Source organism: Miniopterus schreibersii (genome assembly GCF_964146895.1).
Source record: "Miniopterus schreibersii genome assembly, chromosome: 17".
NCBI lineage: Eukaryota > Metazoa > Chordata > Mammalia > Chiroptera > Miniopteridae > Miniopterus > Miniopterus schreibersii.
In genome coordinates, this window is record NC_138117.1 from 18,337,118 (window position 1) to 18,353,269 (window position 16,152).

At 37.0% G+C, this 16,152-nt stretch overlaps 1 protein-coding gene across 2 annotated transcripts in view; it reads left to right on the forward strand.

Annotated features, from left to right (window-relative positions):
• TGS1 (trimethylguanosine synthase 1) overlaps window positions 1-13,391 on the forward strand; it is a 31,631-nt gene extending 18,240 nt beyond the window's left edge. For both annotated transcript variants that reach the window (XM_081116521.1, XM_081116522.1), the window contains exons 11-14: window positions 69-212; window positions 2,701-2,917; window positions 4,298-4,376; window positions 11,893-13,391. In XM_081116521.1, coding sequence (XP_080972647.1) covers window positions 69-212; window positions 2,701-2,917; window positions 4,298-4,376; window positions 11,893-12,015 — 563 coding nt within the window. In that variant the 3' untranslated portion in view covers window positions 12,016-13,391. The remainder of the gene's footprint in view (window positions 1-68; window positions 213-2,700; window positions 2,918-4,297; window positions 4,377-11,892) is intronic.
• Window positions 13,392-16,152: the final 2,761 nt, after the last annotated feature.

The following is a 16,152-nucleotide window of genomic DNA, read 5'->3' on the forward strand; positions in this document are numbered from 1 at the left end:
TTGCTATGTTTATGCTTGATTGGCTTCTTGAAATTGAACATTTTAACAGAAATACTCTTCCTTCACAGAGGGCTGGTTTTCAGTTACACCTGAGAAGATCGCTGAACACATTGCTGGCCGGGTCAGTCAGTCCTTCAAGTGCGACATTATAGTGGATGCATTTTGTGGAGTTGGAGGAAATACCATTCAATTTGCCTTAACTGGAAAGAGAGGTAATTAGCCATCAGTGGAAGAAAAATAAATTATATTTAGTTTATGCAGTAAATGTTTCCTTTTGCTTTATCTTATCTTGCTGACATTTAATATATAAATTAATCATTTAATGCCAGATATTTAAAATAATAGCTAGCATATATTAAGCACACACTTTGTATTATACACGTATAAGGGCTTAATATGTATTAATTTATTGTATCAATAATCTTGAGAAGTGTATCTTACTATCTGCATTTCACAGGTAAACAGAAATAAAGAGATGAAGTAATTACACAGACCCAGTTTGGTAGAGCCAAGATTATAACATTATATAAAAGTACTAAAATTGGAAGACTATTCTTTAGAAGAAAAGAAGAGACAGGGAATCCCATCTTTGCCATTCACTACCGTTAAGACTTTGGACATCATTTAACCTTGATTTAAAGGAGATATTAACATGAGATAACCTCTGTGATAACCTTCAGCTTTAGCATTCTATGACACCAAAAGTCTTAAATATTAGATCATCTTGACTTTGGAATCACAAAAAAGAACCCCTCTGCTACTATATATCTGCCATGAATTGTGTTAAGTAGGTCGTATGTATGCTTTTTCCCAAGAAAAAGAGGCTTTTGAAAATTGACCAGTCTCCCCAAATTGACATAGCTGAGTCATGAAGCAAGGACTTCTACTTTAAAGTGCAGAATAATATGACATTTTAGGGACATCATGTAAGTCAGTCTCTGAATATGCTTCCCCCCCCCCCCCCCAGTGTCTTTGTATTCTACAGATAACTTCCATTTCAGTAAATTTCAGTTGAGTCTCATTAATTTACATAAAGTTTTTGATGTTAACTCGGAAAGCATATGATTCCAAAAAGGATATTATAAAAGCTCGGAAGTGATGAAGTGAAACTCAGCACTAATTTTTAAGACCAATGCTGATGAACTGTAGCCCTTATTCAATCCCTCCTATGCTCCAGAGTATGACATTTGCTGACTTTAGACTTTATATGATCTAAGAGGAAGCTGTTTTCATATTTATTGGAGTAGTTATTATTTTCTTGTTTTCCCTGAATTCACTATTTACCCTTATTTCCCCTAGACTTATTTTCACTCAGATAGTTGCTATCTATGCATATACCCACTGAATGGTTAGAGAATCCAACAGCTTTGCATTTGCTCTTGTTAAAGAGGTTTTTTTTCCCCTTTCACTGTATTCCAGTAGTTCTGTGTCAGGGCTACCCAACAGAACTTTCTGTGACAACGGAAATGGTCTGTATCTGCACTGTCCAGTATGGTGGCCACAGGTAGCTACTGAGCATTTGAAATGTGGCTTTGTGACCGAGTATCTAAATTCTTAATGTTATTTATTTTTAGTAATTTAAAGGTAATGTCCACATGTGGCTAGTGGCTACCGTTATTGGGCAGTACAGTTCTACAGAGTATCATCCAGCATTTGTGAGCATTTCAGTTACATGAGCACATTGAGTGCTTTCATTCTGTTAGACCTGAAAACAAAGTCTGCCTCCAAGGGAAGTCATAAAAACATGAGTATTAATTGAATATATTTGATGTTGAAACTCATTTTTTTCTATTTGAATTGTTGGTATTACCAGCATATCTTTCCATCTGTCTCTGTACTATCAATGTAGCAGATTGAGCAGCTGAAAAGGACATTTTTATCTTTTTTCTTATAAATATGAATGTTAGTTTGTATAGAACAGAAAAAATTAACATTGTAAACGCATGATTTTGCAACATATAATTGGTGCTTGTGTTCATTGTTCAAGTGACTTATTTTGTGCATTATTTCTCAAAAGTGTTAAATTTTGAAACTTCGGTGTTCTGGAAAACAGCTCTCTTTCCTTCACAACCGCATCAGGGTTCCACTTAGCCTTTCCAGATATAAAACTAGATTGCCACTAACACCCTGGTGCACATATACGTGCACTTACTGCAAGACGTAAGTGAGCTAAATTTAACTTATGTTTGCATTGCTAATTATGAAATTGCAGTAAATTAAGTGAAAGCCCATTTGATGAAAACATAGGGTTGTCTGTTCTTTCTACCTAAAATGTTTCATTAAACATATCAGACTTTTTTACTTTTCTTCATAACTTGATTAGAGAGGTTTGTCAAAATTTGTCTTATTTTGCTTTTCTGTAGAAGCTGTCAAATTTGTCTTCTTTGGTGGTTGCCTTGTTTTGAGGAGATTGGTCTTTTCTGAAGCCTTAGCATTTATAGGCTTTACATGCTGTCAGGGACCTTTCCAGGTGTTTACTGCTCAACCTGTACCCTGCACAGAACACAGTGCTAACTGCCTCTTTGGCTCTCAATATACTTAACGGCAACTATCTCTGGTATATGAGGGCAAATCTCACCTAGTCTTTAAAAAAAGATTCTTGTACATTAAGTAAACACACTGATCAGAAGATGAAGTACTCTATCAATACCAACTGCTAATTGGTGTCATTTGATTCATTTTTCCTGTGCTCATTTTTAGTGATTGCCATTGATATTGATCCTGTTAAGATTGATCTTGCTCGCAATAATGCAGAAGTTTATGGGGTAGCAGACAAGGTAGAGTTCATGTGTGGCGATTTCCTGCAGCTGGCTCCTGTGTTAAGGGCTGATGTTGTGTTCCTCAGCCCCCCGTGGGGAGGGCCAGACTACGCTACTGCAGAGACCTTTGACATTCAGACGATGATGTCTCCTGATGGATATCCTTTGAAAGTCCTAAAGGTTTGCTCAAACAGTGGTTGTGGAGAAGAAGGGGTGTGTGTGTATTTGAGAGAGAAATTAGTGAAGAGGAGAGAAGCTAAGAGCATTTGATAGGTCCTGGTTTGTTTTACATAAAAAGCAACTATGTAAAAGTTAACTGGTGGTGGATCTCCAAAAGTTACAGCAAATGTGAGGTATATTTCCTTCAGTTTCTTTCCACTTTTACCAGTACAAATCAAGAGCTGGAGAGCATTAATTGTTTGGAATTATTGTCTGGAAAATTTCCTAGAGACCTGACCCTAAAGTCTGGGTGACTATCCCTTAACTATTCTTCCATTCACACTTTTGCTAATTTTCTGCGTAGCTACAAATTTTTCCTGTTACTCTTCCAAGATACTGAAGCAAGCCCTTATTCCATAAAGAATAGAATTTGTATTATTTGTCCCTTTATCTCTGCTCCCCAGAGGAATCATCTCTTTGACTTTAACAGGAAACATATTTCTAAATTGCTAATTAAAATTTAGAATGTACACTACTTCTTACTGGAAAGAGGCGGTATTGTACTTTCCTGTTCCATTTGTACATTAACTAGGAAATGACAGGAAGAGAAAGAGTATGTATTTTCTGACTTTGTTCCCTTCCACTAGGATAAATGAAAAATAGGTTTAACTTCTGCCCTGGCCTGGTGGCTCAGTTGGTTGGAGCATTGTCCCTTACACCAAAAAAAAAAGGTTGTGGGTTCAATTCTCAGTCAGGGCACAATCTCCAGCAAGGGCATGTACAGGAGGCAACTGATCAATGTCACTACCACCCCTTTCTCTAAAATCAATTAAAAAACATATCCTAGGGTGAGGGTTTAAAAAAAAAAGGGCCCTGACCATATGGCTCAGTTTGTTGGAGCATCATCCTGTATATCAAGGTGGTGGGTTCAGTTCCTGGTCACGTGCCCAAGTTGCCGTTTCGATCCCCGGAGGGAACAAATGCATAAGGCAACTTATGAATGTTTCTCTCTCTCTCCCTCTCTCTCTCTCCCTCTCTCCCTCTGTCCCTCTCTCCCTCTCTCCCTCTCCCTCTCCCTCTTTCTCTCTCTCTCCCTCCCTCTCTCTCTCCCTCCCTCTCTCCGCACCTCCCCCCTGTCCCCCTTCCTCTTTCTGAAGTCAATTTAAAAAAATGGGTTTAACCTCTCACCTATCAGGGACAATGTGTTGCTGAATTACAAAAGCAGCTACTTAATTCTCTTAGGTTCCATTACAGGATTTAAGTGTGTGCTTTGTTATTACATATTAAAAATACATTTGGGTTATGATATAAGTAAAGAACTTAATCTCTGATCAGAAATTAACTGCTGTTTTTGTCACTTTTCCTTAACTGTTGTCCACCTTTGAAATTTTCAGACTTTCTCAGAAGATCACTAATAATATTGTTTATTTTCTTCCAAGAAATGCTGATGTTGACCAGGTAAGCCATTACTGAAAAACTCCCATGAGCCTTTGGCATAACTGTTAAAAGAATGGGTAAAAAAAGATACAGGGTATTGCTTTAATTGAGAACGCATTTATGAGATGTCCTTGGCTTTTTTACTATTACTAGAAAACTAGAAGTGTTTGCCAGTTAAATCCATACCTATTTCATTCTCTTCATCTCTACCTTTCCTGGCATACAGAAACGTAAACAGCATGCTGGCTTTTAATTGTATGTCCTGAAAGAATGATTAAATGTGTTATGTTTGTATGCACGCACCTAAGTTAGCAGGATCTGTCTCTACTGAAACCTACGTTGAGAATAGAAGCTTCAGGTATTCCTGAAAATAGTCACGTAAGTAGAAATATAGACAGATAAAATCTTAATTTGACCAGTATCAATTTCGGCAATAGTCTTGGGGTATGGTCCACTTAACTAACATTAAAATGTCCTTATTAGGTTCTTACCGTAAACACTTATTTTAATCATGTTTTTTTTTCCCTAGTAGAATAGGATCTAGTATAAAGAGTGCCTCATAAAGATGTGATGGTATCCTTATTTCATGTGTGTGTTGAATTTTTAATAAACACTTACTACATATTGCCTTGTGCTATACATCTGTTAAATCTTTTGTCTTTTGTATTCTGAATTTTACTACAACGTTTCCGGTGTGGGTTTTTCCTTTCTCTCCTGTTTGACTCTCTGAGAAGTGACCCTGTTGCTCTGAGCTTTTTCTTCTCCAGAAATTGTCTCCATTATTTGTTCAACTGTGTTCTCCTTACTGTCTTTTTTTCTTTCTCTGGGACGTCTGATATGTGGGTGTTCATCTTCCTCAACTGCGTTTTCTGGCATTCTGTCTCCTTTTCTTTCTGAGAGGCGGCCCCAATCTGCTCTTTCAGCTGGTTCGTTCCTCAGGTATATCCAGAGTGTTACCTACCCCTCTGTTTTGGTTTTTAGTTCAATCATATTCTTTATTATTTCTGTACTCTTGCTTTCATTTGCATTCTAATATTATTATAAGAAGTTTAAATTCTCAGCCTGTCTTATCCTCTGGGCATGCAGTTTGATAAAATTTATAATCCCGTTTGTTTTCCTTCCATGAAGTGCCTGTGATCCTCAGAAGGCCTCCCAGGTACTAGCAATTCTCAAGCAATGAAAAGGGTAAAGGGCAGGCCAGAATCCAGGGAGTGCCAAGCTGGCTGCACTTCAGAATCACTGGGGACACTTGTAAGAAACTGTGACTATGCAGGCAGCCCCCACCCCAGAAATTGATCTAATCGTGTGTAAAGCCTCTGGTCCCATTGTAATGTGTAGGCTGTGTCAGCCTCACTGATAACTTAAAGGGAGGAAGGTGGGTAAGCTCTGGGGTTGCTGACCCAGGCACCACAGACTGGTCACGCGTCACAAAACATGGCTTCCCTCCCCCCACCTTTGTGGAGCGGCTGGGCAAAAGCAGCGTTTAAAGACTGTACTCTTTCATCTTAGCATAATTCATCCACTCTAGGGATCTAGGGATGGAGGAGGGAGAGAGCAGCCGCCACGGTTAGTTCCCACCTGTTTCTCCGAGCTGCTCACAGTAGAACGCCTTTTTATGTTGCCCTAACTACTACTCCCGAACGCAGACCAGAGTTCAGTCTCTGCAAGTGAGGCATCGCACGTTGTTCAGACAAGGCGAGGGTCATGGGGAGGCAGGAGCAAAAGCAGAAGTTCAGGTTTCTTGTTTTCCTTCTTCCTGTTCTGTCTCCCAGAGGCACGACCCTCAAGCCTCTAAATATACACACATTCAGACCATCCCAGGTCTCCAGAAATTTTTGTTTGGTGGTTTCCTTGTAGTGTCTCCAGAGATACCTTACAGGAGTCAGCAATCATGCTAGTTCAGCATCTTCCTAGGGATTATAAGATAGATGCATAAGTAGTAATAATAATGCAGACTTTTCTTAAGAAAGGTAGAGATCAAATGCGCTGGCTTTCTGTGGATGGTTTCAGGAAAGGCCCTGGGTAATATAGCATGTAAACTGGACTTGAAAGTTCAAGGTCAGCTTTTAGGAGGAAGGAATATTGATGACGTAGAAGTGGAAGGAATATTGACGACGTAGAAGTGGAAGTATGTGGGTGATGTTCAGGTAATGGGCTAAATAAAAGGCAGAATGGAGTTAATCTCAGCCCTGCACTTAACTAGCTTTCTGGTGGTAGTTCTGAGGAATAAATGCACTAAGTGGGTAAAGCATTTATCACAGCACCTCTCATAAATCCTCAGTAAATCATGTGTCTATAACTTAGAAGATCCTATTATAAAATTGTAGAAAGAATGTAAATGTTACTAAGATTTTGAAGACGACCAACATGAAAAAATGACATGTTTTCTCTAAAGGAAAGAATATTCAGCTTTAATATTTCTGAAGTGATAGAATTTAATTTGTAAACATACATCCCAGAATATAGATTTTGCTCTTCTTCCTGTCAGAAACCAGATAAACTTGCTTGTACTGGGCATATTTTTGTGTTTGTTATAATTTCCCGTCCTTGGCTTATCTACTTAGTCTTTGGAACACTGCTTCTCAGCTCTGGCTGCAAATTAGAATTACCTGAGTGGGGCTTTTTTAAGTAACGGTAAAATGTACATAAAATTTACCATAAGTCCTTTTTAAGCGTACAGTTCAGTGTCATTAAAAACATTCACATTATTTGTGCAACTGTCACCACCATCTCAAAACTTTGTCTCATCTTCCCAAACTGAAACTGTCACCATTAAACACTTACTCCCCATTACCCCCACCCACCTGCCTCTAGCAACCACCATTCTGCTCTGTTTCTATAAAATTTTGCCTCTTCTAAGTACCTCATACAGGTGGAATCTACAATGTCTGTCCTTTTGTGTCTAGTTTATTTCTCTTAGCATAATCTCCTAAAGGCTCATCCTTTTTATAGCAGGTATCAGAATGTCCTTCCTTTTTAAGGCTGAATAATATTTCATTGTCTGTAGATAGCACGTTTTGTTTATACATTTGTCCATCAGTGGGCGTTTGGGGTTGTTTCTACCTTTTTGCTGTTGCTAATAATGCTACTGTGAACATGGGTATACAAAGCCTATTCTGGTCTCTGCTTTCAGTTCTCTTGGGTGTATACTCAGAAGTGGAATTGCTAGATCGTAAGGTAATTCTATGTTTAGTTTTTTGAGGAATCACTATACTGTTCTCCACAGCAGCTGAGCAATTTCACATTCCCACCAGCGATTCATAAGGGGTCCAGTTTCTCCACGTTTTTGCTAGTACTTGTTATTTTCTCGTGGTGTGGTTTGATAATTGCTGTCCTAATGCCTGTGAAGTGATACCCTGCTGTGGTTTTGATTTGCATTTCCCTCGTGACTAGCGATGTTGACCCTCTCGTGGGCATGTATTCTGGGTATCAGGCCCTTATCAGATACTGCTTTCCAGTATCTTCCCCTAGTCCATGGGCTGGGCTGCCTGTTTATCCTCTTGATAGTGTTCTTGGCCTCACCAAAATTTCTGATTTTAAGGAAGTTCAACTAATCTGTACTATCTGTGTATTGCCAGAGCTTTTGATATCATATCCAAGAAATCATTGTCAATTCCTTGTCATTTCTCGCTATGTTTTCTTCTAAGAGTTTTATAGTTTTAGCTAAGTAGCTTTTTAAAACTACCGTTACTCTGGTCTACTGAGAAAGATTCTCTCTAATTTGTTTTCTGGGATGAGGCCCAAGCATACATTCTTTAAAACTCCCCAAGTGACTGTAATGTGCTCCCAGAGTTGAGATTCTCTGGGTTAAAAGAAGAGTAAATAAAAGTTAACAAGCCTGAACTCTTACTCTGTGAGTTAGAAGATGAAATTAGATCTTGCTGCCTGTCATCTGTTTATGAGCCATTGTAGCTAGACATTAGGCCTCTCAAGTACTGTATGCTGTACCAATTACAAGGAAAAGCACTGTTCCTTGCTTCATGCACTCTTATAAGAAATTTGATATGAAACCTAGTAATATCTGCTACTCATATCTGTGACTCAGAACGGCATTCTAAATTCCCAGATAAGGTTGAACCCATTGAGTCCATAATTCTTATTTTTCTCATGTAAATATTATGCTCCATAACTAGTCTCACAAGAGGCTGTATGAGCTTTATATTAAATAATAGATAGGCTGTTTGGGTTACTTGAATGACAATAGCAAATTTACTGTTTCTTGTAAAAGTTACAGTGAGTAAATTTTTTTCTAAATTAACACTAGCCCAAGGAGAAAGTTAACTTTTTTCTTTAACTCTTGTTCTTGATTTACTTCAGAAACCTGCCAGAATTACAGTTGGTAGTTCATTCACATTTCCTACCTCTAGAGGGAGTAATGACACTAGAGAATAATAAAAGTAAAAAAGGAAATTGAGAGTTCAAGCACATTATATTATTTGGTATTGAATTTGGATCAAATTACAGTGGGAAATCAACTTTTCTTTTTAAAATGAATAAAATTTATATGTAGTGTTTTTTAAATAAGAGAAGAGATATTACTACAAGATTGAGAGAGAGCAGTTACAGAAAAGTAAACTTTTTGTTAAGGAATATTTAGAATTTTGCAACAATCTAAACTTAAAAGCTGGTCGGGTTCCCAAAGCTTATGAGTCTGCCATTTAAAATTCAGGCTGCATTTTCTCCATAGAAATGTCTATGAAGAACATTAATTTCCCATCCAGGGAGGTTTGTACTCTGGATAATATTTCTATTTAGGGAGGTTACACTGAGTCTGGATGATATAAATCCCCTTCTCTCTCAACCTTTCTGTGTAGGAGATGAATCTGTTTTCTGTATCTAGTAAAATGTTTTTCTAGGTCCCCTATCACCTTTATCTCTTACTCCCTTTTTCTGTTTGAGGGTTATTCCAGGACATGTATCTCTTGTTATCTAAACTTTCATGATCAAACTCCAGAATTGAATGATTTAGAAATCTTTGTGTGATAGGCTCTTTGGACAGAAGTTGTATCTCCCTGAAATCACTATAGAAACTTGGGAACTGGTTAAATTCAATTCACAGAGCCCAGGGTAAATGTATTTTATCTACTTGATGCCTGTATCTTTTTTTTTTTTTTTTTAACTCCTCACACAAGGATATGTTTTTATTGATTTGGGGGGGACATTGATATAAGAGAGAAACATCAATCAGTTGCCTTCCATGCACACCCTGACCGGGAATCAAACCCACCACCTTTTGGTGTATGGGACCATGTTCCAGCCAGCTGAGCCAACCAGTCAGGGCAGTGCCTATATCTTAATATGTTTTGCTTCATTTCTTTCCTTCGACATCCGTAAAATTGCAGCCAATGCTAGCTTTGGATCTATCATGCTTTCCGACTGTGAAACCTTCTCTTTTAAATAATAAACATATATACTGTGTATAGAGGTCTCTGAACAGAGTAGAATGTTTTAGTCTCCCCAAGGAAGCTGCACAGCAATGGTGTCAGCAATCCCTGTGGGTGAAATTTTTAACAGGAGGAGTCCGTCATAGGCACACACAGGCATGGCAAGAGATGTGGGTCCTGGTCCTTGTTTGATTTCATAACTAAAATGTCTAGTCCCAGAAAATGATAACATTTGGATTTTTCAGGTCAGATTAATCTAAATTGCCTTTTTAAATAATGTATATGTACCAGTACAGAGAGCAGGGCAACACTGAACATCATCCCTAAGAATTGTGTTGAAAAATCAACTAGGAGGCCCTGCCATGACTAACCCCAGATAGGCATCATCATAACAGTTAGGCCAAACCCCACGTATTTTATTTTCTGATAAAGTGGGAAAATATTTACAAATTGGCCTAGTTTCATAGATAAAACTTACCTGTGATCAAGTTGTATCTTTACAGAAATTGAGGTTAAATTTAATCAAGAGATCTTATCCTTCTAATTGGTAGAGTTCTCGAGGCCCCCACTAGAGCCAATACATAGTGTCTAGGAAGGGAAGGTTCCTAATTGTAGCAGTCATGACACTTCTAATAGTTTATTAAGGAAGCCGGAAGGAGCGGAGGGCTTGTTTATAGGAAACACTTCTTAAACTTCCCATATAAGGGAACATTTGAATAATGAAAACTATAAATATGGAGACTAGTAGGTCTAATATTATTTGGGGAAACATTTTAAGTACAACTAAATTCAGTTTATTAGCCAGCTTCTCCCATGGAAAGTTTGCTGCTGAGCAATCAGAACAGTGTTCATTCTTGTACCACATGTATTGTCCTCCACAGGGCTGTGAAATGGGCCTTGTAAGTAGTGGGAAGGCCAAGTGCTTCTGATCACAAGTTTATATTTCCTTTTACACTGCCCAGAGAACATTTTCAGTACACGATATAGATGAAAAATAGAAGGGTGCCACATATAGTGCTACATACAAAACCTTTGCTGTTAGCCCAGGGCTTCCCAACTCGCTGGTCTGTTGTGCTTTATGTAGCTTGTTGAATTTAAGAACATTCCTCATGTTTCCAGTATCTGGTTCTGAAAACAGGGAAGAGACGAGACTTAGTGAACCTGGTTACTGGCAGCCTTCTCCTAAGAGTGATGCAGGAGAGCTTTTGATGCCCAGAAGAATTTTTTTGACCTTTCACCAGTGTGCCCCTGTTGACATGTTAGCTTATTAAAATCATATTTGCTGTAATCAGCAAGTAAATATTTGAAAAAGGAAACAGGAACTCAGATTTGTAGGAGCTTGAGGTATCATTCAAATTATATGAAAAGCTGTCATCAGAAAAATTAAGATTTATGCACTTAAGCATAGAAATCTCATTTCTGTTTACCATGTGCAGAGAAATGGAACCAATTTTATTTATTTAAATTTTTTTTTTCTTCCCCCAATTCTTGCGCAAGGATATTTTTCCATTGCGTTTCAGAGAGAGTGGAAGGGGAAAAGAGAGAGAGAAACATTGATGTGAGAGAGACACATCGATTGGTTGCCTCCTGCATGTGCCCTGACCACTGGGGCTGGGGATCGAGCCTGCAACCAAGGTACATGCCCTTGGCCTGAATCAAACCCGGGACCCTTTAGTCCGCAGGCTGACACTAACCACTGAGCCAAACCAACTAGAAATGGAACTAATTTTAATAAATGTCTATATGTTTGAGTGTTGCTTGGTTTTCTACTGATAAAAAATAGTTTATTATTTTATCTCACAGAGATCTGTTCATTAGAAATAGTTTTACCTTACTTTTATTTTCGTATAGTTATTATTTGGATATAGTGAAAGTAACCTGAGGGCAAAAAGGAATTGTGGGTAAGGCACTTGCCTGTTTGATGTTAGGTTTCAAATCACAGCTGATATTTCAGATCTGAAACAGTAAGTATTTCTGCCAACAAATAGTGCATTAATACCTGGAAAGTAAGAGCTAACATTTGAGATGCCTTTATTTGAAGGACTTGAATACAAAGCCAAGTCGTCTTACTATTTGATGAAACATGTGAATGAAAGATTTATTTTGAAATCATGCTTGTGTATATGTGACTTTCTTCTGTTCCTTTTTTTTAGGTGGCATCCTTAGCTGGGCCTGGAGGACAAGTGGAAATAGAACAAAACTTTCTTAATAATAAATTGAAGACAATCACTGCTTATTTTGGGAACCTGATTCGAAGACCAGTCTCTGAATCATAACTGAGATGGTGCAAGGACAGGACAATCATGTGGTGGTCAGAACATTATTTAGATGAGACACTTGACATTTCTTTCTGTATTCACTGATCTGTTGACCCATAGTCTTATATCACCATATAAAGTGGAAACTTAGAGAAGATTAATGAGTATAAATGACGTACTTAGAGATTTTTGAGTAATATTAACTATGTATATTACACATTAAGAGAGTGATATGGAAAAGGTAGATTTTCTCATTTGCTTAATGTCAGCATGTTTGTGTATATATGTGCCTATGTGTGTATTTTTTTAAATTTTATATGTTTTTGTTTAACATCTGTGTGTGTGTGTGTAAAAAACAATTATTGTGTTATTTTTAATACAGAGGAGATATAAAAAAAAGAATGAATGAGTTATAGTCTATCCACTCATTTAACTCATTGAAGTAAATAATGTTATACTTGTAAGGATAGAAACCTAAACAGTACCGAATGGTACCGAATGAAAAGTGAGTCTCCCACCCCCAGCCCCTACCTTCACTCATCTGTCTAAAGGTAGCGGTCCTCTAAATGCCTTTGGAGTACGAAAGGGAATTGCAGGAGACTCGTTCCCCTCGTTGATGCCCTGTTCCATGTCCCCCTTTACCTACTGTGTTTTTCGCTAGTGTATCCTGGAGACCTTTCATGTCAGTACATAGGTACAGATCTACCTCATTCTTTTTAGCGCCCCTCTTGTATTTCATCTCCCCTGTATGCCGTAATTTAACCAGCTTCTGACTGGTGGACACTTGGACTGTTGTGGTTTTTTCGCAGTTATCAACGATTCTGAGCTATGATTAGAGTGCACGTTTCCTTCCACCTCCCCCACTCTGGACATCATCAAGCACTTTAATTTTTGCCATCGTCTGTGTGAGAAAAGTAGTATCTTGCTGTTTGTGTTTCCTTAATTATGAATGAGATTTGACAATATTTTTATACATGTGCCTTTTTAAAATAGTTTTCCCCTTTTAAACTGACGGCTCCTATCTTTTATCGGTTTTTCTTTTGGATTGTTCTTCTTAGTCATATGTATGCTTCTTGGTAAATTAAAAACCCCTTCTTTTGTTTGGTGATTTTTTTATTGTTTATTTTTTGCCATACATAGTTTTTCATTTTACCAGCCTCTTTTCTTTGCTGCATCTGGATTCATGCCCTTTGGAAAGATCTTTTCCACTCCCAAAATATAAGTACATTTATCCAAACTTTTTTGTAAAACTTGCTTCTTTTCATGTCTTTGCTCCACTTAGAATTTGCTTTTATTTTATAATCTCAGTGCTTTTAAATTTTCCATTACAAAAAAAAAAGTGAAGTATATTTTGTAATCTGGTTTATATTTTTTCTATTAAATGCAATGAAAGGAGGAAGAATGTGTGTTGCTTTGTTATTCGTGTAAAAATTGTGTTTGGTCATTTTTATAAGTAGGTAAAGAGACAGACAGGACTTTCTGGCTATTGGGGATCGGAGACCTTTGTCTTTTAATAATGTGAGCATGTTAAATGTTAAATAAAACATGGTTTGGGCTAGGGAGAGCTGGAAGAATTGGAATAAATTGAGGAATTTGCAGCGAGTACTGGAAAAAGTAACTATTAAGTCAAAAACACCTTTCTGGAGACTAGAGAAGCAATGGTAATTTTAGTGTCGAAATTTTATGGTGTAGGCCTGATTGCCTGCAGCACAGTAGCAATTGCACTGGTAATTAAAGATTAAGTTAATTTTTTATTTGCAACATCAAAATCTGTCAGTGTTCTCAGTTTTTATACTTTTCCATCATGAGCATTAATGTATATATCATAAACTTGTCACCAGTTTTTACATTATGGCAGCGTTGGTCATAAACAGTTCTCTCTGTGGCCCCTAGAACTAGAATGTGACTGACTTGACTTAGCCACTTGGGATGGAAAGTGGAGGGGTAAGAGCAGATTTCCAAAATCAGTTATTTTTTTAGTTTTTGTCACTTAACCTTTTATTCATACACTTTTTCCACAATACATTTTCTTACCTTGTATATTGTTCATAATAAAATTAATTTGTCTTCCTGAACATACATACATGACTTATATGAGTAGAACAGGAAGCCTGGCCAAGATTTAAGCATTCCTGCCCACTAATCACACACAGATATAACTGATTTATAGACCTGTTTACAGGTTATTAGTGTTCCAAAAAGAAAAAAGCTTTATTATGCAACCCTGTGTTTAAATAAAATCTTACTGAGAAGTCATATGCAAAATGGGTGAAAAAGTAAAGCCCCTGGCGCTGCTTAGGATAAAACAAGTGAAGAAGCTAGCAGTCCTTGTACTAGTCCAACTTTTCTGTTGTTGTTAAACTTTTTAAAGCCATTTTTATAAAGTGATTGTGTATTTTAACAATTTAAGTCCAAGGTGAACACCCTGCCATGAGCCCTTGCTCTCCGCCCTCTTTCCCACATTTCCGTTCCCTTTCCCAGAGGCAGCCACAGTTAACAGTCTGGTATGTATCCTCTAGGACACTTCCCTATGCAATAAACGCTTGTGGGCACACAGTGGGATGGGATGGGATTATGTTATTTTTTAATTTAGTCTCCTACAAATTTTTCCACATTAGTACATACACATCTGAACTATCATATTTATCAATCACATAATACAAGTCTATGAGAATTTTTAACCATTACCCAACTATAAACATTCAAATTGTTCCCAGATACAGCAATTGCATAGTACTGCCGTTTATATTTCTAAGTAAGATGGGCTCCTAGCAGTGAAATTTTTAAATCAAAGGTCATTTTTGTTTGTTTGTTTGTTTTTTGTTTTTTCGGTATGTCAACATAGTTGCCCTCCAAAAACATGTATTCTCACCAAGTATGCATGAAATGGGCCAATTTTCCTCACATCCTCAAAAACATTGCATATTTTCACTTCTTATTGTTACCAATTGGATCAGCAATAGTTATTTTAATTTGCATGTTCTGATTCCTAGTGAGGTATGAGCAATTTTTCATGTATTTATTACCCAGATCCATGTGTTAGTCCTCTAATTTTTTTTACCAAATGAATAGCTAATTGCTACATCGTTTTCTATTAAATAAACTAACCTCTATTAATTTGAAATTTCGTGTGTGTAATTCTGTTACTGGAATTTTTTGTTCCATCAATCATTTGTCCATAATGTGGATAGTTGTGAATTCCACCATCATTAGTCTCAAATTTTTCTTGGCACTTCCTGAACATGTTTACTTTTTTAGATGAGCTTTAATTTATCAAGTTCTATTTTTAAAATTCTTTGGGATTTGAAAGTTTTAGTTAAGAAAGAGTGGTATCTTCACACACTGACTCTTTCTACCCAAAGACTTGATATGTCCCTTCATTATTCTGATCTTTTATGTCTTTCAGTCAAGCTCTTCATCATTTTAGTTGTACAGTAGTCCTCCCTTATGTGTGGCTTCAGTAGTTGGAAAATATTAAATGGAAATTTTCAGAAATAATAAGTTTTAGTTGCTTGCCGTTCTGAATAGCATGATGAAATTTTGGGCCATCCTCTGTCCCACCTGCAGATAAGAAGGGACTACCAAATAAATCTTTCATATTTTTGGCCAAGTTTATTTCTTGGTATTTCATATTTTTTGGTTTGATTTTGAATGTGATCCTTTTGTTATTACATTTTATAACATGTTTTGTTTGTATGTAATAATGTTTTTAATTTCTTATATACAGTCACCTTACTGAACTCTTTTTAATGTTTCTTCTAATAGTTTTTCAATTGATTCACTTTGATTCTAAATAGGCAGTCGTGACATCCATATATGAGTTGTTCTCTTTGACAATATGTCTGCCTCTCAATTCCTATTCTTTCGTTATTGCATTGGTTCGGACCACCACGAATGTTATGATAAAGGCACATGTTCCTTGCTTTTTATTTTGCAATGAAAGGTTAGAAGCATTTCTATTAAGTGTTAGTGTAGCTTGCATTAAAATTAAGGTATTGCTTTTCTTTCCTAGAATTCTTTTGTTCTTATTTAACAAAGTACTAAATTACTTTTAAAATTTCAAATTATTCAACCATATCTGCATTTTATCATTAAATCCTACTTTACCGTAATGTGTCATTTTAGTTCACTACTATATTTCACTTGATAAGTTGA